Genomic DNA, 23,189 nt, shown 5'->3' on the forward strand with positions numbered 1-23,189 from the left:
ACATAATATTTTTTAATTAGAAAAAAACTAGATACTGAAAAACATGGTTAAAAGCCAAAAAAGAACAAAGTCTAAAGCAGTAGTTCTCAACGTTGGTATCACCTGGGGACATTAAAGAGTCTCAGAGCCCTGGCTACACATTGGACTGATTAAGGCTGTCTGTCAGGTGGGATCCAGGGCATCAATGGGTTCTCAAATTCCCTGGGTGATTCCACTGTGCAGCTAAAGACGAGAACCATGGGCTTACTGACCAATATTTTCACCTGGCTAAAGCAGCAAAGGTCCAGCAGCTGTGCATAGATTTGCAGGGCTGGGATCACTTTGGGCCCAGTTAGAGACCTTTGAGCAGATATAATTTAGGGTCCCACCCTTTAGATCAGGGGTGAGCAGCAACGTGTCCTGCTCAAAAGCCAACTCTCAAAGACCAAAATTTATTTATGGGCTGCATTCTTTTTCCATTCCAATGGAAATAACTTCCTTGAGGCCGATAAAAAGCAAGCAGTGTTACAATTTAAGATTACCTATTTTGGGCCGGCCCGGTGGCGCACTGCTGTAGTGCGCCACTTGGGAAGCATGGTGGCGCTCCCGCCAAGGGTTCGGATCCCACGTACAGACCGGTTCCTGCTCACTGGCTGAGCGAGGGGCGGGAGCAGCACCAAGGGTTGCGATCCCGTGGCCGGTCCCGGTCCGGTACTGGAGTGACACTGAGGGTTGCGATCCGTTGCCGGTCACGAAAAAAGAAAAAAAGAAAAAAAAAAAAAAGATTACCTATTTTGTTAAATAGAAGACTGTCTATGAAAACTGGCAACTTTTTAATCACTTGCAATACTTATCTGAGTATTTTTGAGAAAGGAAAATGAAGACAGTTTTCTAAAGCTCTAACTTCAGATTACATCATGGACCTTATAGTGAAATCAGGTGGCCTGTGGGTGGTGCTGGAATGTTGAATTGCTCATCTCTGCTTTAGTTTATGGTTCTGTAATTTTTGCATGGACATTAGCTAAATAAACCCACTTTCTACTTATTGGGAAACAGTCTGGAATCTACTTTAGATGTGGAATTTTTTTCATGAGATCAACAGAAGTGGTTAAAATTTAAAAAATTGCAACAACTGGCCTGGGGACAGAGCAAAGGCAAGCACCACTGGTTCATGTGGTGAATCTGGAGAACGGAGTTTTGATGCATTAACAGTCTCTAACAGGACCACCAGCTATTACATGGTAAAGTGCTAAAATTCCACACTGACAACTTTCAGCAAGAACGAAGTGCCACCTCTGATGCTACTGACCTTTGGCCTTCTTTGGATCTCTCTCTCTCACACACACTCACACTCATTCACACCCTCACAGTCTGCCAGGCAATTCGCTGCCATGCCTGTCCTCTGGAGCAATTTGTTTTTTCAATGATAGAAGCTTCCCGATGGGAAATTTGGTTGCAAAGGAGTGAAAAGTGAGAAAATGCAGTCAGCATAGGGCTTGCTAGTGAGCAAAAAGATATCATATGAAACAAAGTTTTCATTTTTATTTTACATATTTATACATAAAACTTTCAAGGAATCCTCTGAATCCAACAGAATGTTAATAGCACATCTAAAAATGAACTTCAGGTAGTCAACATTCACAAAATGTTGAAAACTGATTAAAATATACATATCATGGAGAGCTACAACTTCACTACGAGGCAGGCATGTATTTTTTTACTAGTATAGCACCGTCATTTACAGTTCCTCTTTAAAACTACAGTGAAGAATGAAAGTAGTCAATGGTAAAATACTGCTCCAACTTAAAATCTCTAAACAAATAAAAATAAAGTTAAAACTACCCTCTTTGATTAACCATGATTTGTGATGGTGTAAGTACTGTACATTTTTTGTAACAATATTTTATTAAAATGCCTGATATTAAGTGGCACAAGTAAAAAATTAAAATAAATTAAGAAGCAAAGGCCAATCACTGGACATTAAGCTTCAGACATTATCAATGACTAACACTGATATTTGTTTCTGTGCCACCTTTAGCGATAGCATTTTTACAACCACAGAAGCAAAATAAATTCTAGTTTGTCCTCTGGTTGGATGGCTTCTTTTCACTTTGCTGGCATTTTCTCTGCCATGTGCTTCTGCTGACTTTCAGCATGTCTGTAAAATTAATAAAACAATTATTAAGCAATTAATAATACACCTATTTACATTTACTAAGAAAGATCTAAAAAGCTTTTCAATCAATAGTTACAACATCCTCCAAACTGACTTACTCATAGTGAAATGCATGAGAATCAAGAAAAAATACTTCATTCAGATTCTTTAATTTTTTACTCTATGTATAATTCCTTTTATTTAGTAAGCCACTGCATGAACCTGAGACTTAGAGAAATTACTACCATTCAGAAGAAAAGTTGTGTGTTTAAAAACAAAAAGAGAGTTCTAGTCAAGATGGTGGAATAGACGGTTCCCAGCATCACTCTCTCCCACAAATCAACCAATTTACAAATATAAAAATGTAACATCAGCTAAGCTGGGGCCGCTGGAGCTCAGGGGAAGAGAAGGCAAGACCTAAGGAGTGCATGAAGGTGGGAGAAACCACAATGAGAGAAAGAAAAAACTGCTCTGAGTGTTTTGGGTTGTGGCCGCTTTAAGGCTGGAGCTGCTGAGCGCATGGAGCAGGAGTCAGCAGAAACCACAGCTGTGCCCTTCGGATGGAGTTGCTTGGAGGTGGCAGGGGAGAAGAGGGCCTTGGCAGCTCCCAGGACAGCAAGACCACTAATAGGGTTCCCATGGACCCATGCAAGAGCGAGGAACCAGAACACCTGAAAAAAGGGAGCCATTCAGAGGCCAGTGAGTCATTGCAAGGGACTGGCACATGGCCCATCCCATGGGAAGTGCTTGAAGCATGGGTGGTGGGGGAGACAGGCCCACTGTGACACAGCAAGGGACAGCTGACCCACCCTCCAATCAGTGCAGGACCACTCAGAGGAGACTGGTAAGGAATGCAGAATTGCATGGGGTGCAGTTTGAGGAAAAAACTCAGGCCCAGATCAGAGTTTCTACACAATCCAGATCCACCGGGTCTCTGGAGAGCCAGAAGTACCTATAAGGTCAACCATTAAACCCTCAGCTGCACATTAAACCTAAACCTAGGGAAACAGCAGCAAAGCAGCAATTTAGCTCAACCACACAGCTCAAGTACTGGTTCCCACAGGAAGTTCCCCTGTTTTAGAAGTAAGCAAAGGACAACAAATTAGTTCCAGCCCAGGCACACCACCAATGCCTTGGGGCCTGCCTGGGAACTGAAGGCTTAGAGCTGGGGACCAGACCCCACACCCACATCAAGGCACACCATGCGAGCGCCTTGGGGCCTCCCTGGGGACCAGAGTCATGGAGAAGGGGACTGGACCCCCCCTCCCACAACCAGGCACACTGCACCAGTACCTTGGGGCCTGCCCGGAGACCCAAGGCATGGATCTGGGGACCAGACACACCCCACAACCAGACACACTGCCAGCACCAAGGAGCATGCTAAAAACATCACCTCCATGTGGCTGGCCCACCACAGTCCCCACAATAATCATGGCTGCTGCAAAAGCGGCTAGATGCTACAACCACCATGCAGACGGTCTACCAGCCACTGGAGTGCATTGACACAAGAAGAGTCACCAGCAGAGACCAAAGAAAAGAAGAGGATGTCTCTCTCCACAAAGCCCATTCCAGAATGACAGGAGAAGCATCTGCTCTATGACAATATTGGGGGACCTGAACACACCTCTCAGCATTGGACAGATCATCTAGGCAACAAATCAACAGAGTAACTATTATTCTTTTAGAAGGAGAGAAGAAATCTAGGGCAATTAGAGGGGGGAGGGGGGAGGGAGAGGAGGGAGGGGAGAGGTTGGACAAGGGGCATAAAGAATAATTACAATTTGTACTAATATATATGCTAGTAATATTGATTTGATCAACATATCTCAATGTTGAACCCCCAAAATACGTACAATCAATTTTGATTCAATAAAAAAAAAAAATAAATAAAATAAAAATGAAAAGAGGTAAATATCTGGGATACTTTTATCAACAAATATTTAATATGTGCTTTCTATGTGCCAGGCACTACTCCTGGTACCGGGGATTTGGTGGTGAGCAAGACAATGAGATATTTGTTCTTGTGGAGCAAATGGTCCAATGGAGACAGACAAGAAAGGAACAAATAGCAAACATGGAAACAGCAGGTAGAAATAAGGGCTAAACAAAAAGTCAAAACCAAGTGTTTGGATAGAGAGTAACTGAGCAACTACTTTGTCTAAACACATGCATGCAGACAGATCTAGGTATTAACTAAGGGTCCTGACAGACACTGGAGCCAACATTCTAACTCACTCTTAGAAAAGCTAATGTCTAGCAAATGGTAGGCCTTTGCGGATGGAGAGATTTTCCATGTTTGCATAAGTGTTTCCCCCTCAGTTAATCTGGAGGGCATAGCCATAGCAGTAAGGGTAGGGCAGCTGGGGTGAGTCTTAGTCATCAAGCTATGACCCATGAGCCCAAAGTCAGGCCAATCCAGTGGTTGGATGGTGCGACAGAGGGGTGGGCATGGCCAACCTGTTTACATCACTTGAACACTTCCCAGAGAACAGGAGGCTCTGAAGGTTGCAAAAGTCAATGGTTTTGAAGAATGATTTTAAGAAATGATAAATTTGGCAAGAGAAAATCATTTAAGGCGGTGGTTTCCAGAGGTAATAAAGGATTCAGGAACAGTTTGTGTGTGCTGCCTGGACTTGGGCAGTCAGTGATGTCAAGTTTAACTCATTGGATTTAAGCCGAATGTCTCATATCCATGGTACAGAAAAGACAAACCACAAATACTTTCAGAAACAGGGAAGTGACAACAGCACCCTTGCCACACTCAGCAGCCCGCAAATAAATAGCAATATTCATCTAACAATAAAGGAACTCAGGAAAAAGATATATCATCTGTCCTCTGTTCCTTGAAAAATTACCCCTTATGCAGACCATCTCATGGCCCGGTTGATGTGTGCAAAAGAACCACGATCATTTTCATAAAGTAGCCCATGTACCTCGCTTAAGCAAATTCAGCTCAAAAAATATTTTGATATCCAGTGAGCTATGATTTCACTGTAGCTAATTAAATTACAGTTCTTATGGCAGTTTTAAAATATGTATTCGTGTGTGCATACACACATACATTGAAGGATTTTCTGAGAAGGAAAGAAGAACAGATAGGGAGCAGCTTCAGAAAATATTAAAAGTGGAGTGTTATTTTGAGACATATAAACAAAGGTGAATGTCATTAAAATTTTTAAAAAGGAAAGGAAAATGTTTCAGTCCATAAAACAAATTTCTCATCAACAATTTATACGAAAGTCCTTATTAGGATTTGTTTCATTCAAGCCTCATAAGAACTCCTTTGCATCAAGAATCATTACTTAGGACCTACTATGTGCCTGGCAGGCCCTGTGCTAGACTCTGGGGACACAGCAATGAATGAAAATGGTGTCTCTGCTTTAAGGGAGTTTACAGTCAAGTGGGAAGAGACAGCAGACAAAAACAACACAGTGCCATCAGGCTCTGCAGAGGAAGGGTGAAGTGTGGCCAGGAACACAAAGAAGAGGGTTCTAATCCAATCTTGGTGATCAGAAGCTGAGCCACATAACTGCTAGTGCTGCTTTGTGGCACCCACCATGTGCTTGCTCACGTACTGGAAGTGGTCAGCATGGAATGGCTTAGGGTCAGCTCTCCTGGGGACAGTCCTGCTTTTGGTGAAGGTGTCAGAAGTTCTGGGCCGAGCCTGTGGCACACTAGGGAGAGTGCAACGCTGGGAGCGCAGCAGCACTCCCGCCACAGGTTTGGATCCTACATAGGGATGACCGGTGCGCTCACAGCACTTACTGGCTGAGCGCGGTGCGGCCAGTCTCAAAAAAGGACAAGACAAAAAAAAAAAAAAAGAAGTTCTAATGCACTGACAATCCATCACAAGGGGAGGATGGCTGTTAAAAAGCAAAGACTCTGGGGATTCAGGGAGGGCTTCTCCAAAGATGCATCACCTAGACCTGTGGTTCCCAAATTTGGCTGTGCATTAGAATACCTAGGAGATTTAAAAAATCCTGATGCCCAGGTTACACCACATAATAATTAAATCAGAATCTATGGGGGCTGGGACACAGGCATCAGTAGTTTATAAAGCTCCCCAGGTGGTTTAAATGTGCAGTCAATATTGAGAACCACTCATGTGAACAAACCCCTGGAATGGTAGGGGTTGGACAGGTAAAGGAAGAGGTGAACAAAATTTCCCAGCAGTCCTTAAAGCCACACTCTCAGCCTTCTGAGGTCTGGCTGCAGGACTCCAGGACTGCTACCTTTAGGGATGTTTAAGTAGCCTCAGGCCCCACCACTGTCAGCAGAGTTACTTTTCTGCAGCCAGGAATACACGAAGAGGCTTCTCCCCATCAAGTGGAAGGCTGTGCAGGGATATCATGTCCCTGCCTATCCCAGGACTGCTCCAATTTAAAGGGTTTCTCCAACACCTTTAAATTAGTCACTCCTTTCCTTTTAACCCCATGGCTTGGCCCGTCCTGTTTCCCCATGATCACACCACCTGAAAGGTATAAAAACATACACTACATGCCTATATGATCAGTAAACATCTTGGGACAAGGGGAGGAACCTCTCAATGTCCTCCTGCCAATAAGACATGCCAACCCTGCTTGGAGGGGCAGAGGAAAGGTCCCTGCTACCACAAGCACATCACAGAGTTTACAAAAGAGTTCACGTATTTTTCAGAAAATAGATCCTGGTTGTATATTATACCACTAATTTCCATAATCTTTAATACCCGTATGCACGTTTCTTAGGCTAACAAACAGGCATCTATTTTGGTTGTTGTTGGTGCCGTGCCTGAATACATTTGTAAAGGGCAATAATATTATTTGAGTGTTACTGGAGAAGGTCTATAATTTTTTTTTTCCAGTTAGGGATGAGGCAATATAATATCTAAAACATACAAAACAGAGTGCTTCCCATAGGCCTTAAAAAAAAAGCCTAACCATAGTTTTGCATCATTAGAAAATGATTTTTTTTTTTTTTTGTCTTTTTGTCTTTTTCCGTGTCCTGGCAACGGATCGCAACCCTCAGTGTTGCCCCCGTACCGGACCGGGGACCGGCAACGGGATCGCAGCCCTCGGTGTTGCTCCCGCGCCTCGCTCAGCCAGTGAGCGGGAACCGGTCTGTATGTGGGATCTGAACCCTCGGGCGGGAGCGCCGCCGCGCTTCCCAAGCGGCGCACTTATCCAGTGCGCCACTGGGCCGGCCCTAGAAAATGATTTTACCCAGCATTATATATTGAGAAGAGGTCCTGTGGTAGGTGCTGGGAGCATTATCACTACATATGTCTTCAAACTTCTCTGGAATGGTTGCAGGTCATGTAGTTAATTCCTTGTTATTGTGTCAGGCAGTGTTCTTTCTTCTACTATCTGAATACCGTTTCTGGGATTGATAAATGCTGCCTCCTGGTTTAAAGACTGTATATGGACTGTCTCAGAAAAGGTGCCATAATAAATATGTGATCACGGAAATGTTTACAGCATTTCATGGACTTTATACACTTACGGTAACAGGCTTTTCTATGAGGAAAACTACTAAGAAATGCAAGATTTGGACCAGCATTAGCCTAGTTTCCTCATCCCCTAGGGAGGAAAGTGTTCTTTACTTCTTTACAGAGAGGTAGTTGGAGCTAAGCCCAGCTAGAAACTCACATCCTGAAGTTTCCCCATGCTGAGAACAATCTGGTGGCACTGGGGCTGTGGAAAGATGCCAGCGTCCCTGCCTTCTGGGTATGGCAGAGGTGATCAGGAACCGGGTCACATAAGAGCTGCTGCCGCTTTGTAGCACCCACCATGTGGTTGCTCATGTGTTGGAAACGCACCAGCGTGGAATGGCTTAAGGCCAATTTAAGTCTTTCAAGGTAAAGTCCTCCTGGGCTAGAAGTGTTGACGTGATTTAGGTGCAGGTGTAAGAAATTCTAACACACCAATAATCTATCACAAGGGGAGGATGGCTGTTAAGAAACATGGCATTTGGTAAGAAAGAATTTTGGCTGCTCCTTTCCATTTATATAGCTAACTCCAGCAAAGGTTAATTGAATTTTTCATTGAAGTAAAGGAAAAAGTTCTGTAGAGCTAGTTTCTTAAATTTCAGACACCCCTGGGCTTCTTTTCCTCTTTAAAAAGCATGCAGCCACACTGACCTGGTCAAGTCTTCGATGTCCACCAGCATGGCATCCTGCTCTGTGTGAAGCTCATCTCGGATGAGGAGCAGCTGGACCAGCTCTTCATTCAAGCCTGGGGCGAAGAAAAAGCATTTAAAAATAGAGAAAACTGATCCATGTTAGAACGTGTAACTATTTACAGACCACAAAATGAAGGTACTTCAAAAAGTTCATGGAAAGATTTGTATTATCTTTTAATTCTATTTTTCCACAAACTTTTTGAAGTACCCTCATCTGTGTACGTATCATAGATACAAAATTACATATAAACTGGTAAACATAATAGAAAATCATATTTTTGTATAAATTTAGATTTCTTATATTAGCTTCTCGTAAGTCCAGGAGAAGTCATCAATTGGAGAAACGCTATGTGTTTACATCATTATAGAGGTGTAGGAAGAAAAGGAGTAAAGTAAGAAGTATTTCCAATTACATTCACTTGAAAGTAGGAAAAGAAATTGTTAGCTGTTGGGATACTGGCTTGTTAGAAAAAGTAAGATTTTGTTTCGAAGAAATGTGAACGATGAAGTCTGCAGTGTATTAAGTTTTCCACCTTTCATCTTCAGGATGCTCCCAGCACACTGAGAGGCAGACGGGCACTGACAGCACCATGTCAGACGCCCAGCTGGAGAGGAAGGTATGTCAGAGATGCTCAAAGGCTTCATGGGGCCCTAGGAAAGAGGGTCCTTATGTGCAGATTGTTCTAGGAAAAAGTATTATCCAAGGATATTGTGAAGTCAGATTTGTCAAGTAGTCAGATATGTAAGTCCTGGTGAAATTACCCCTTAAATCTCTGGACAACAGGATGCCAAAGAAAATATTCCTTAAGATTTATACCAGGAATAAGACATATATTAGATGGAAACATTTCTAATCCTCCTGAAATCAGTGGATTGAGTGAATTTGGCTCCTGCCTCTGAAAAATATAAACAGGCAAAGGCTTCTCTCTTATTTTTTGCCCTGAGAGAAGCTAAAAATTAGAACTGCTAGGTCTAGACACATAGGGGAGAGCACCCGTCTAGCCAGAGCTCCAAGCAGGGAAACAAAAGACAGTAAGGGGTGTTCACGGGTCCCCCTCAGAAATGCTTTTAGAGATCCTCACTTCAAACGATGCATTTATCTGCCTTTAGTTCAGAATCGTTTCCAGTTTTAGAAAGAGAAAAAAATCATACAAAGAGGTCTAAAATTTCATCTACTCCTGAAAAGGGCTAGATGGCAATTTTAGTATTTAAAAGTCTAAGGAAGATGTCTCAGTGGTAAAAAGCCTTTTCAGTCCTTGAAAGAGTACCAATCCTAGTAATTAATTCTCAACTAAAATTAAAATGTAATTGTAGAATTAAAAAAAAAATTCCTGTGAATCTATGGTTTCTTAATTAAAATGTTAAACCCTTTCCCTTGATTTTAAAACAATACTGAATGTATTAACTTGGCACTGAACACATCGAATTTTTCAGCTGGACCTAGCAGAAAAATTTTGTTTTCCAGTGTGCTCTTGGGGTAGTCTTTTTTATATTACCACTCAGTGGAGGGCCCGCAGATCCGAACCCTTAATGCACAGTAATTATTTTTTCAATATTAAGTTTCAAACTTTTTATTACAGAAATTTTTAACTGATAAAAAAGCAGACAGAGAGAACAGTTTCATGAGTCCCATGTATCTAACTAGCTTCAACAATTATCAAATCGTGGCCAATCTTGAATCATCTCTCTCTCCTTCTCCTACTGCATTATTTTAAAATAAGTTCCAGACATCACATTATTTCATCTGTAAATGCTTCAGTATGTATCTCTAACAGACAGGAGCTTTTTCTTTTTAATTCATATAACCACAATATCTTTATCATACCTAAAATAATACATAAATAAATCTTAAATAAATCATCCAGTGAATGTTCAAATATCCCCAGTTGGCTCATAAATACTTTTTATACTTGGTTTGTTTGAATGTTTATAGTTGGCATGTCTTGTGGATTCCTTTTAATCTGTAAGGTCATAGGATTATATGGAACTGTACATTCCAGAGGCTGGAGGGATTGACTGTGAATTCACCTGGCCTAATCACACTGCCTAAGTGAGAATGTTCTTTCTTTCACTGGGCTGAGCAACTGCCTGTTCTCTGCATGACCAATCACCTCGAGTGAGAACCACTCATTCCCACCCCTCCAGATGCTTCTGTTCGAGGTCCCTGTTTATTCTGGGGCGAAAAGCCCATGCTCTGCTACCCTGTAATTTTCACATACTGGTCACATATACTTCTACCACCTAGAGTACCACAAAAGAAGTCCAATTTGATTTGATTGATGATGATACTTAAATATATATACAAGTAAAGTAAAAGGTATAATTGTATAATAAATGACTTGTAACTACCAAATTATATTCTAGAAACAGATGTTGCAAGTCAAACACATGCACTATTTTTGGAGTTTGGGATTTAAGAGAAATAAAAAGGACCTTACAGCATTGTGAGCCTTGAAAAATTCTCAAAGCTTCTGAACATTTTACAGTTAAAACAAACACACAAAAAACCAAAACAGAGCCTTGTGATTCTCCTTTCCTTGCAAGCACACAGGAAGAACCAATGAAATGCTGTACCAAAAAATTAAATCCAGAAAGTGGCACTACCCCATTATAGTTAACATGAAATATCCCATTTTCAAGCATATCTTACACTTACTTTCTATCTGGGAATGGAGATCATTGACTATCACTTGTAGCTGCCCAATAGTCATGTCTCTCAGGTCAGTGGGTTTTAAACTTCTTTTCATCAAGCATTCACTTATATGAGGCATGTGTGGCAGCTGCAGATACAAAGGGAAAGAAACGTAGATGTGAACAGAGCTGCAAGTACACTGAATGTAAGACCCAGTTTTCTCTTAAAAGATCCCCCTCATTCATCCACTTCAGTTCAGGTTCTGTGCTTACCACCATTCCCAGTCTGTGACTTTCCCAGAGTGGGGCCCTACACACATGTCACATTACCTAATATGCTATCAGCATCAAAATGCTACACTGCCAGCATCAAAAGCTTTCTCAGTGGTTTTTAATACAGGCTGTGATATCCATGAGTCAATTATTACAGCCATAAATTAATTACCAGGAATTGCCAGGGATCATAGTAGTATCGATGACATGGGTAAAATTAATAATATTACCTACTATTTAATAATTTATACCATACTACAAGCACTGTGTTATGTGCTTTGAATGCTTTATCTCACTAAATCCTCACAATCACACTCTGACACAGGTGTTATTATCCCCATTTTATGGATGAGAAAACTGAGACTGAGTACCTTGCCCAGAACCCCGTAGCAGGTCAATACTCAAACTCCAGGGCTCTTATTTACTATGCTATTTTGTTTTCATTAAAAGGTGAGAATGAGAATGATAGCAATAGTGAGTGTGCCACAGTCAATATGTTCTAAAACCGAGATTGCTTTAAAGCAATTTGAATATTCCCAGGACAGTTAATACTGCCCCTAAGAAACAAAGTAGATATGTGTCAAGAGCAAAGTGCACTTTTGTGAAATTTGTTGCTTAGGTATCTTTCAGTGCTACAGTAGAAAGGACAAACAAACAAAATTGTTTCTCAATGACAGTGCTTTTTACAAACTGCCTTGGAGAAACCCAAGTTTGCATAATTCTGGGAAAGGACGAGGACGAGGACGGTGTCAACCATTTACCATCCCCAAGCACTCGCTTGTGGTTCAGCCTTCACTGCTTACAAGATCAGCGACGGGAGACTTTTTCCTGTTCTGTTTTTCCACTTCTACTTGCATTTTAGCCATTGGTTTGGCCATAGCAAGGGCCATTTTGGCTTCAGCCTGCAATTTCTTTTGCCTTGTGAGGAAGTCCATGTCATCCAAGGACTCGGATTCCTCTTCAGTAGTGTCTCTATCGGAGTAGGAAGAACTCTGTTTGCTCTGCAAAGGGAAAAAGAGCAGCCTGAGCTTTTCTGCACATGTCACCCTCTGTTTAGAGATGGGCTACAGCGTCCCCTGAGCCCTCTCAGAGCAGCTCAGACCTCCCTCCATCACCCTGACTTGCTGCTTGATGTAGCCTACACAAATCTCAGCATACAAAAAGGTCTATTTTTATAACAGACTCAGATTTTAGCATAAATAGAAAGAGGAGTATCATTAATAATAGGGGAAATATATTTTTAACAAATGTGAAACATTTCTTTGATACTTGGTCTCAAAACTTTTTTGAAGTGACCACATAAAACAAAATAGTTAATGCAGAGCTAAGGCACTGTGCTGGCCTTCAGAGTAGATAGGGTCTCAGGTCTCCAGTGATGTTTTGAAGTTGCACTGCACCACATGGTTTCCTGTTTGCTGATCTTTGGTTAAAAAAAAAAAAAAAAGGTGATAGCCCTGACAGAGAGGAAAGAATTCCAGCAGTGAGCACCCCTGATTATCCAGCCAACCTTTGTAATAGGTAGGAAAGGAACGAGCTCATAAAGCTTGCATTTCTAAGCCCAATGGGGAAGGACTGGTATATAGCACATTTTCCCTTTATAATTTTTAAGAGCATATCTGATTTCTCTTACGGTTTAATATGAAAGTACCTGCTAACTTTACCATAGCTTATGTATCCTTATTGTATCACAACTTTGATTTTCCAATCATTGTCACATTTGAGGAGCATGCAGTGCCACGATTTTCTTTTTTAAAATCTCTGCAATGTTCGTTCCTAATTCACAATAGAAAAGAAGCTAAACGACCAGGTAAGCACAACACCAAGCTTCAGCTGATACCTGTTTGGACTCACCATGGGAGACAAGGGGGTGTCCAAGCTGGTTTCAGTCTTGCTGTCATCAGCATCACTGTCCTTATCACTGCCACTGTCGTTGACAAAGCATATCTGCAGGTTCATCCCACTCTGTAGTCTGAGCAGAAACAAACAGGACAGAAATTCTACTTAGCTATTTGTTATCTGGCTGCAGCCAATAGAACTGTCTGATTTAGCTAATAGAAGTAGTTTTGCACATTCTTCACATGGAGAAGTGAGTTACCAATATCACTCTCCACTTATAAATGATAATTTTACTAGACGATTTTCCAATAGTCTATTTAGTTTTTTTCATACCAATTTCATGTTAATTGAAAAATAATTTAAGACTGCATATTATAGCACCCAGCACAATACCAGACACATAGCTGGCACACAATAAAAGTGTGTTGAGTCATTGAGTTTTTAGTCCTGTCTATCAAGATGAAGGGGGTTCTTGGCCAAATAAGGCTGCCTGGTGTCATTCAGGGTCCTGTCCCAGGGGGACAATCCAAAGAAGCTCACTAAAGCCAGGCCAGCATCCCAAGGCTACCGCTCTTTAAAGACTCCTTTTTTCCCAAGTAGACAGAATAGGATCATCTGAAGGAAACCTTTATTTGAGGCAGTTGCCAAAAGCCAACCAAGGGAGCCCATTTATGTCATTAAGAAAGAAAAACACTACAGGTTCCCCCTAGAGAAACATAAGGAAACCCAAAACCCAGTGACAAAGGCACAGCCCCAGCACAGCAAGGGACTACAGACTGCCTCCCGCACACACAGCCTCAGAGATGGAGACCTCTTGGGAGCTCATTATGTTTGGGTGAATCCTGAAGCTCCAGGAATGATGTTGTTGGAAATGTAGTCAGAAAGGGTCACTAGGCCATGCAGCTGCTATATACTCGAGCAGACTGCAGATCCAACTCTTTGTCCTAACCTTCTTTTGAAGTTGAACAGATTTCAATACTGTTCTGTGATAAAGTTTTTAAAGAAGTAATTTTCTTAGCATCTCTAGTTGCTTAGAGAGAGGAAAGGCAAAAGGAGGCTCCTAAGCAAGGGGAGATCATAAGGGGGCTTATCTAAGCTGGGCTAGGGCAGAGGGCACAGAATTTGCTCTATCATTATTACTGCCAGAGGGAGAAATGCAAAGAGCAACTTGGATATTTGACATTTATATTTGATTTTTTTTAGTCCAATGTCAGGGATGCTTTGCAGATATTGCTCAGATGACTCATTTAAAATGCTTCTTTGGAAGAAAATAACACATAATACAGAAAAATAAAATCTACTGATTTAACAACATAGGCACATAATTGTTATGGGTATGCACTGCCACCTATTGTTAAATTCTATAATTACTGGAAGTCCCAGCTTAATGGCCCTTGTAAGGAAATGCAGCCTTTCCCTCAGTAAGCCCAATTCTGTTTCTTTGCCCTCATGGCACAGGCAAGTTTCCAGGACCAGGGCTTGGCGAAGGGTGAGGAGGTCGGGTGGGGTTTAGAAGGCAACATGTTCTACTGTGATCAGCTCAAGGTGCTTAGAGTCAGTTGGAGTTAGGTTCTGAATCCTCACTTCTTTTCCCAAGCATATTTCTTTCTTTCTTTTTTTTTTTTTTTTCCCCCCTTTTTGTCTTTTTTCGTGTCTGGCAACGGATTGCAACCCTCAGTGTCACGCCCTTACTGGACCGGGACCGGCAACGGGATCGCAACCCTCGGTGCTGCGCCCACACATCGCTCAGCCAGTGAGCGGCCGGTCTGTATGTGGGATCCGAACCCTTGGCGGGAGCGCCACCGTGCTCCCAAGCAGCGCACTGTAGCAGTGCGCCACCAGGCCGGCCCTTCCCAAGCATATTTCATAAGCTCTATGATCCTGTTTCCTCCTTGGTAAAATGGGGTGAATAATACCCAACCCAACATTTTGCAGGAAGGATTAAAAGAGTTAGTTCAGAGCCCGGCACAGGGTAGGTGCTCTATACATGTCAATTGTCCTCTTTCTTTACCTACTGAAAGCCTAAACGAAGGAAAACAGTTTTAGAGGTAATGTGACTTTGTAAAGGGACCTCTAAAGCCACTAACTCTAATGCTTCTTGCTAGTCACAGCAATCCCTGATGCACAATCAACTAACAGAGTGTACCTGAGCTGTCTTTAACTTGTCCTTTTATTGAGCTGGGATTTGCCTTCTTTTAACTTTCTTCCATTGGATTATTTTTCTTCCTGGAGAAATCTAATATGTTCAGGTTACACTTTGATACCATGTAAATTTAAAATTTTTAATGTCTGTACTTGGTCTAAAAAGATAAAAACTCGTTTTTAATAATAAAACTCAAGATCTATGAATTAGAAGATGATGAACAAGAAAACTGCGAATTAAATCAGAAGCATTTTAAAGGCTAACCCTAATTCAAATCTAGGATTACATAGCATTTTCTATTTATTGAATAAAGTCTTGAGAAGAAGTTTCTGGCTACTGGATACGCTAATTACAGAAACATAAAATAACCCACAATACCATTACAAAATAAAACTTCAAATGCCCAAAAATATATATTTTCATTCAGAAGAAAGCCTGATCATAAATTTTGTTGTTCTGCCCCAATACTGACCTTTCTTTGAAGGATCAACTCAGACCTAAATCACCATCCTATACAGCATTTCTAAGTCAGGAAAGGCAAAGGAAAAAAAAAAAAAAAAAAAAAAGGGAAGCGTTTAGTAGTCGGGTTGAAATGAAAAACTGCCTCAGGTAGAAATTCAGAAAATCGCCTTAGTACCACATTATCGCCACAGGAAACTGAACAGAGCTTCTTACAGGGTGAGACTTATAATTCCTTGTACTGGTAATCACCAAGAATGTTACTCTCAGGAAAAGGAAATTATATGACATAACAGCTAATGGTTCAGAGGGGATTTTAGTAAAGACATCTTAAAACGGGCTCAGATTTCAAGAAGGATTTGTTTGCCTTCAGCCTTTAAGAGGGTTTTAAGATGAAGACGGCTTTGGGAAACTCAACCACAGTAGCCAAGCAGCGACTGCCTGTGGGGTGAGTGGGGCCACCTGCGCTGTGCAGGCCTCTGTGCCACAGGGTCAAAGAACAGATAACCCCTGCTCCGGGTCCCTTTCCGCCCTGGGGATGCATGGCTGTTCTTGAGGCTCACTTCTGAAAGGTGGAGTTCCCTGAGCCTCTGTCCCTCACACTGCAGTGTAGCTGGCCTTACTTTTAACCAGTCTTGCAAAATTCAGACTGCAGGGGGTCTAATTTTCCTGGATCTCTCAAGCACAGTCTGAGATGGAAACAAAAACATGATCCTCACCTTGTTAATTACAGATATAATTTCAAGGTATCTAATTGAAGGTTACTTGACGTTTCAAGTGGCATTTAGCAGAATGTTGTGTGCGAAAGGCTGCTGGAAGTCTGCCTTGCCTGTCGATTTTATTTCTGCCTATCCCAGAAATCTCTTCCCCCTCATGTGCCACATGCCTGGAGCTACTGACAGGGAGCACACCGAGGGTCTGGGAAGAGGCTGTTCTTGATGGAGAATGCTCAGAAACATGAAGAGATAAAGACTAAGTATGTCTTCTGGACATCTCAGTGAGTGGAAGTGGCTTCCCGTGTGACAGTGCCCATTGGCCAGGAGCGGGAGGGCATTTAGTCAAGCGGCTGTTCAGCGATGATGTCTGCTTGGCATTTACAGTGAGAATGATTTTTACTTAGAAAATGCTTGCACTGACTTCCAACTACTGTTACCAGGATATTATGAACATATGCATGGAATCGGGAGGATTGTGGAGATGAAAAGTTCCTTACTACTAAGAGGATATCTCAAAAACCCAGCCAAGTGCTAATATGATTTGGTACAAAGATAACACTTCTTTCAAAAGTCCAAGACCAGACCAGTTTATTGCCTGAGAGAAACAATGCCACGGTCCTAAAGTTTGCTGGTAACTTCTAGAGGGGCAGTAGCCATTGTCAATCAGGCCTTTGTCCTTAACCTTGGGTAGTGGTGACTGGCACTGGTCTGAGGCTACTTCTGAATCCCATAACTATTTGCAGTTTTCTGGTCTTAGAAGTGGGACTCTCCCAGCACCAGCTTAGAACACCAGCAATTATGTATAAATGTTTAAGGTTCTTTGGTAAGATTTTATCACCCTGCCCACTGCCCCTGAGTTCGCTTCACTTGAAGTGCTGCACTGAATTTTAGTTTGAAAGATGTTCTCGGGCCGGCCCGGTGGCGCACTGGATGGGTGCGCCGCTTGGGAAGTGCGGCGGCGCTCCCGCCCGAGGGTTCGGATCCCACATACAGACCGGTTCCCGCTCACTGGCTGAGCGAGGCGCTGGAGCAACGCCGAGGGTTGCAATCCCGTTGCCGGTCCCCGGTCCGGTACGGGGGCAACACTGAGGGTTGCGATCCGTTGCCAGACACGGAAAAAGACAAAAGACAAAAAACAAAAAAAAGAAAGATGTTCTCATACATTCTCTTCTTGGACTGTTTAATCACCTGTGGATTACAGGCATGAGAATGTTTACTCAGAAAAGTCATATGACTTGACCCAGACCTGTGACAGCCTGATTGTAAAATGGTCCTAATTCTTTCCACCCCATCCTTTGTATCTGCCCCCTCTGCAAAGTGACTGCAGCTTCTACCATCCAGAGACAGAGTATATTCCCTGCTCCCAGGCTGGCCTTGTGACTTGAAAGTGATGGTGTTCCAGCTCTGAGTGTCCTCCTCAGGGAACCCAGCCACCGCCTTCAGAACAAGTCCAGGCTAGCCTGCTGGCAGATGAGTGACTTTGCAGCCCAGAGCTCAATCAGCAGTTGTCCCAACTGAAGCTCCAGACATGTGAGAGCCCAGCCAAGGGCAGTAAAGGCATCTCGGTGACCTGTAGCTGGCCGCAGACACATGAGCAAGCCCGTCTGAGAGCTGCTAAGCTCAGCATAACTGCCCAGCTGACCTAGAGGATCCTAAGCAGAAATAAAGGCTTATCGTTGTATGCTACTGATGTGAATGGCTTTTTATTACACACATCACCATTGTAGCAACAGGTAACTGGTACAAGATCACAAAGCAAGAGACTACAGGCTGGCCTTCTGATATTTGAATCCAATGGGCTTTCGCCCATGCTACATCTAACCTCAGGTTTGGATTTATTAGATCCTGTCTGTGTCTGGAAACTTAATTTTAAACGGCGTATACCTCCTGTACTTGCTTATAATTTCAAAGCAACTGTATGGCTTTCATTAGCAAAAGCAAGAAGACTGTCCCATGTGCCTATGGGTTTCAAACATGCATTGCTCATATCTGTCTATGACCAGGGTGGCTCAAGAGCCACTGGCCCTGCAGTGCCATTTGTTACTCAATATTCCCAACTAGTTTGTGACTGAGCCATTAAAATATATTCTTTCCATTTATTTTAATGGATCTTTGATGTACTAGTCAAAGGTTTTATACAGAATGAATAATCGCCCATATTTTTATAGCATATTTTTTTTCTATTTCATGTGAATTTCAAAGGGGATGAAGCATAAAATATGGATTGTAACTACCTAAGGGCAGCTATAAACACATTTTATTTTCTGAGAATTTGTCATGAAGAAAGACTGTGGGAACAACTGAGGTTTGGGTAAGCTTTAGAAGTACTGCATGTATGATGGTATCTCTATGGGATGTGTTGAGGTACGTAGGTTAAAATGAGGTACTGCTACCCTTTGATAAATTGTAAAATACTTTTCCCATTCTGCAAACCCTGCCTTTCCTCTTCTTTTCTCTACTGACTTCCATATTGACGTTTACCAAGAGAGTTACAGAAATGCCTATTACCATTAAAAAAAAAAAAAAGAAAGAAAGGCAAAATTTCTGTTTCCCAATGTTTATTATGAAAATACGAAGATTTATTTTATTTTAATGGAATTCTGTTAACTTTCTTTTGCATAGGATGATTATTGGACTTTAAAAACATGTTATTTATATAACAGCTGCAAATATTGCTGGTCCAACATGTATCATCACACATGCAAAAGTACTATAAATGATTTTTATAACTATGTAACGTAGAGAAAGGGTTATTTAACTGCTCATTCATTCGCTCATTCATTCATTTGATAATCAGGCAATAATAGCTCTGTAAACTCCATGGCACCAATAGGCTGGTGATGAGTAGCTGCTGTCCCCTTTGGCCAGGGCATACACTGTGTAGTTTGCTACAATCTCCACTACTCCCTATTGCTTTTTATCTGGGCTACTTCACTCATTTATGTCTCTTGTTGGTCCCTGAAGACATCTTATGGTTCATGACTTCTGTATTAACTGAATATGTAGCAGTTGAACCAGGAATAAAAACCAGGTCTTCCAACAGGTACCAAATGCTTAGATCATTAAATTGTAATATATGAATAGACATGTGGAAGGAAACTTAAAAAACAGTTAGTAGATACTCCCTATCTTATATACAAGGGATCTTCAAAAAGTTCATGGAAAGATTCATATCATATTTTAATTCTATTTTTCCACAAACTTTTTGAACTATACTTGTATGAGAAAATGAACACTTTTGCTACCTGGACATTGATAAAGTGTTAATCAAGAAGACTGAAAGATCAGGGAACTGTAGAAGAAAGGCGGTCTTAGTGAATTGGGGTTTGGGGGGAACAAACACAGGAGAGAGATAGGAAAGCTGACTCTCTAGCAGTTATGTGCCCAGAGAAGTTAAGGGTAGTTTCTAACTATGTGCCAAAGGCAGGATGGGGGGAGGGAGGGGGAGAGAGACATCGTATCTCGTTATGTCCAATCCTGATCTCTCATCTTACAAGACCCAGGTGTTTGGCTTTTCCAAAGGCGAAGCAGGATGGGGGGAGGGAGGGGGAGAGAGACATCGTATCTCTTTATGTCCAATCCTGATCTCTCATCTTACAAGACCCAGGTGTTTGGCTTTTCCAAAGGCGAAGGCAGCTCCAAAGGGAGCCAAAGTGTGAGTGGCCCTGGTTTTCATCTTCTAATCCTACAACACTCTCTTTTTCTGCTTCCTCTTCTAAGGTTAGTTCTGAACACTTCCATCTGCACATGTTCACATGGTGACTGGTAGGCACCCAATACCACATGGCCACAGAATCTTCTCACTGGCTTAAACAACTAATAGAAAAGGGAACAACCAGTTGCCAGCTTTTCATTGGAAAAGCATCAGCCCCTGCATCCCAACCCAAATCTCTAGAGAGCTATAAATACTTGCATTCCTCAGACAGCTGTTGGTTGTAATTCCACATCAGCATCCATTTCCTTCACTAATGACCACTTTTATGTAATTAAATTTGGAATTACAGGATCTTAATGTTGGGAGACTGCATTTTCAATAGAAATATTCTCTAGCATGAATAGAAGATTAGAACAAGGCTTCTTCTGATATGAGGAATAAAGCAGCCATCTCTCCTAGCTGCCAAATGTGGCTTTCATCTTAACCAATGACAAATGATTTCCAAGCAACCTATATTCTGAAATAAAAAGAGTTACCATTTTTGAGCATCTACTACGTGCCTGGCACTTTACATATCTTACCTCTAACCCTCAGATACACATAACATAAATATTGTGAGCCCTGTTTTACATATGAGAAAACAAAGCCTTAGGTTTTGAGGTTTACTTACACAAGGTCACAAGTTGGCACTTTACTTGAGGAGAATCTGTCTTGAGAGGCCAGGGCACTTTAAGAAGGATGGAATAAATTCATGAATGGAGAGGGAAAAAGAGAAGATGAAAAAAACAAAAACAAAAAACAAAAAACAAAAAACCCCAAAAAACCCAAGAAGCTGAAAACAACTCAAATGTCTAACAATAAGATACTGATTTAGTACATTATGGTGAAATATATGATGGGCTCGTGTGCAGCCAATAAAAATGCACACAATAGAACAATTAGTAATATGGACAAATGTTCCTGACGTATTAAGTGAAAAAAAAGGCTATAAAACAGTAGCTACAGTGTGACTACAACTTTATACAAAAAATGGGGAGATGTATGTACAGAAAAAATGGCAGGAAATACACCTAAATTTTTTTGGTGGAAGAGATTCAGTTGACTTTGGATTTTTCTCTTTTGAGCACCTCTGAGTTGCCACGTGTGGGCATTTAGCAGCAATAAAAAAGAAAAAGGAGAGAAAACAGGAGAGCTGATGACTAGTGCTTGTGTGTTGGAGAAAAGGTGAGTAGGATTCAGTATTTGACAGTTGGGAGAGGATGGCTGTGTCTGACTCAGACCATGTCTATGCAGGGAAGTGACTTGTGTATGAGTCAGGCTGGGCTTTTGTCTTTGGCAGGGTGCTGTGGGTGGTGGGAGATCTGCGGGCAGCAAGAAGCATGTGTTATAAGTGAGCAATTCTCTGGATGGACTCTGATTCAGCTAGTGACATCCCTTCCCACCCCAGTCTCAATCCCATTACCCTCCAAAGATCGAACAAAAGGGTGGTGTTAAATCTCCAGATGACACAGCTCACCTGCGGTCGGTGAGTGTTTTCCAGTAGCAGTGAATACTGCTGCGCGTTCTCAAGCTCAGTCCTCATATGCGCTGTGTATGTCCAGACACATGTGTGGGACCAATGTCCAAAGGGAGTGCAATTTATAGTAATAAAGTCATGATAACTTGTCAAAGATGATGCACCAATGAAAAATAATTCCTAGAAGCTCTTTTAATTAAACATTCAACTGTCCACCGGAGCCATTTTTAAATATAAAATGCAGCCCTGTGGCCTTTTTTCTCCCTGCCTCCCACCCTTTTACAATAGCTCAGGCAATTGAATTCTCATTGGTGATAAAAAAAAAAAAAAAATCATAAGACAGGGTACAGCTGGTTATGCCTCTAGCAAGATGTCAAATTCAGCTTGCACAAAATTAATTGCACCTAATTAAACTGAGGTCATTGGCATTATTGTAAAGTGAGGCCATTTATTAGACAAAGAAAATTCTACAAACACCAATTTGCTTTTTTTTTTTCAGGTTTGTGAAAGAGAAGAATTGCTTACATAATTAAATTTGTTTTGCCACTTTAATCTTATTACTCCTCAAAAGATCCACTTCAAATCTTCCTTCGCTTTTGAAATTGTGTAATATTTTAGAATATCAGAGGTAGTCCTTGGAGAAGGGCATTAAAAAAAATGATAGGTTTTCTATAGAATACCCAATGGCTTTTCAAATAGCATAAACAAAGAAAAAGAGTTTGTAAGTTACCATTTGCAATGCCACATACCTTGGAACTACTTATATGAAGGTTTTCTAAGCAAATAATTAGTACAAATTATTATGAATGAGATTAATGCAAAGTTTTAAAGATATGTTGCATGTTATAAATTGGTTGCTATACTATGTAACTACTATTTCAAGAAAGATGCTACAGAGAACGGATTGCATTGATCTGAAACAGGACAATCTCTTTCCTCACCCATGCCAGGCAGATATGACTACTCTGCTTACTTCTTCCAGGAAATTATACAAATATTACTACAGCTAGAGGTAAGAGGATGATTCCCTTTCCTGGCAAAATGATGCCAGTTTGACCTGTGATTCTGTGGCAGATTATATATACAGATTCTTAGTTCCTCACATTCAAAGCCCCTATGAATTCTATTTCCTTAAAGTCTTTCTAGATTCAGGGTTATTGGTTCAATTGATAACTCCATACGCTAAGGTGTCCCCCATTCCTCCTGCCCTCCAGTCCTCCAGCCCAGACACAAAAGGAGGTGGCAGGTGTCTATTATTGGTCTTGTCTCAACCATTCACCAGTAAACTCATAACGCCAAGACAGAAATGAGTTTTGATTTGCGGATACTGGGATGGTTAAGTAAACACTAATCATTATTCAAAGCAGTTGCTCAAAAGTTCTCTGGGGAATTTCTGTTTTTCATAATATTCAGCACTTGGAGCAAAGGGTATAGCCTATCCTAGGTCACACCATCCCAGTGCATACTTTATGAAAAAGAATGTATTAGATTGTGTTTACAATTATACGTAAATAAAATCTGTCTTGGGGTAAGGTAAGAAGAGAGGTGAGAATCAGATTTATTTTGTGGTTACTCTGAGAAAAGAATAATGAAGAAGGCAGAGAAAGTTTTCTCCACTATGCCAGATCAAGTTGTAATGTGTGAATAAGTAAAGATTTTCTAAAGTC

At 41.4% G+C, this 23,189-nt stretch overlaps 1 protein-coding gene across 1 annotated transcript; it reads right to left on the bottom strand.

Annotated features, from left to right (window-relative positions):
* Window positions 1–1,499: 1,499 nt before the first annotated feature.
* Window positions 1,500–21,588, bottom strand: SCHIP1 (schwannomin interacting protein 1). The gene is made up of 7 exons (XM_008589715.1): window positions 21,523–21,588; window positions 15,049–15,055; window positions 13,049–13,194; window positions 12,001–12,198; window positions 10,950–11,073; window positions 8,253–8,346; window positions 1,500–2,137 (listed from the first exon to the last, which is right to left on the bottom strand). Exons 1-7 carry the CDS (start codon window positions 21,586–21,588, stop codon window positions 2,086–2,088), a joined length of 687 nt encoding a protein of 228 aa, XP_008587937.1. The 3' UTR covers window positions 1,500–2,085.
* Between the last annotated feature and the right edge of the window lie 1,601 nt (window positions 21,589–23,189).

Source organism: Galeopterus variegatus, unplaced genomic scaffold (genome assembly GCF_000696425.1).
Source record: "Galeopterus variegatus unplaced genomic scaffold, G_variegatus-3.0.2 Scaffold5607, whole genome shotgun sequence".
Taxonomy (NCBI): Eukaryota; Metazoa; Chordata; class Mammalia; order Dermoptera; family Cynocephalidae; genus Galeopterus; species Galeopterus variegatus.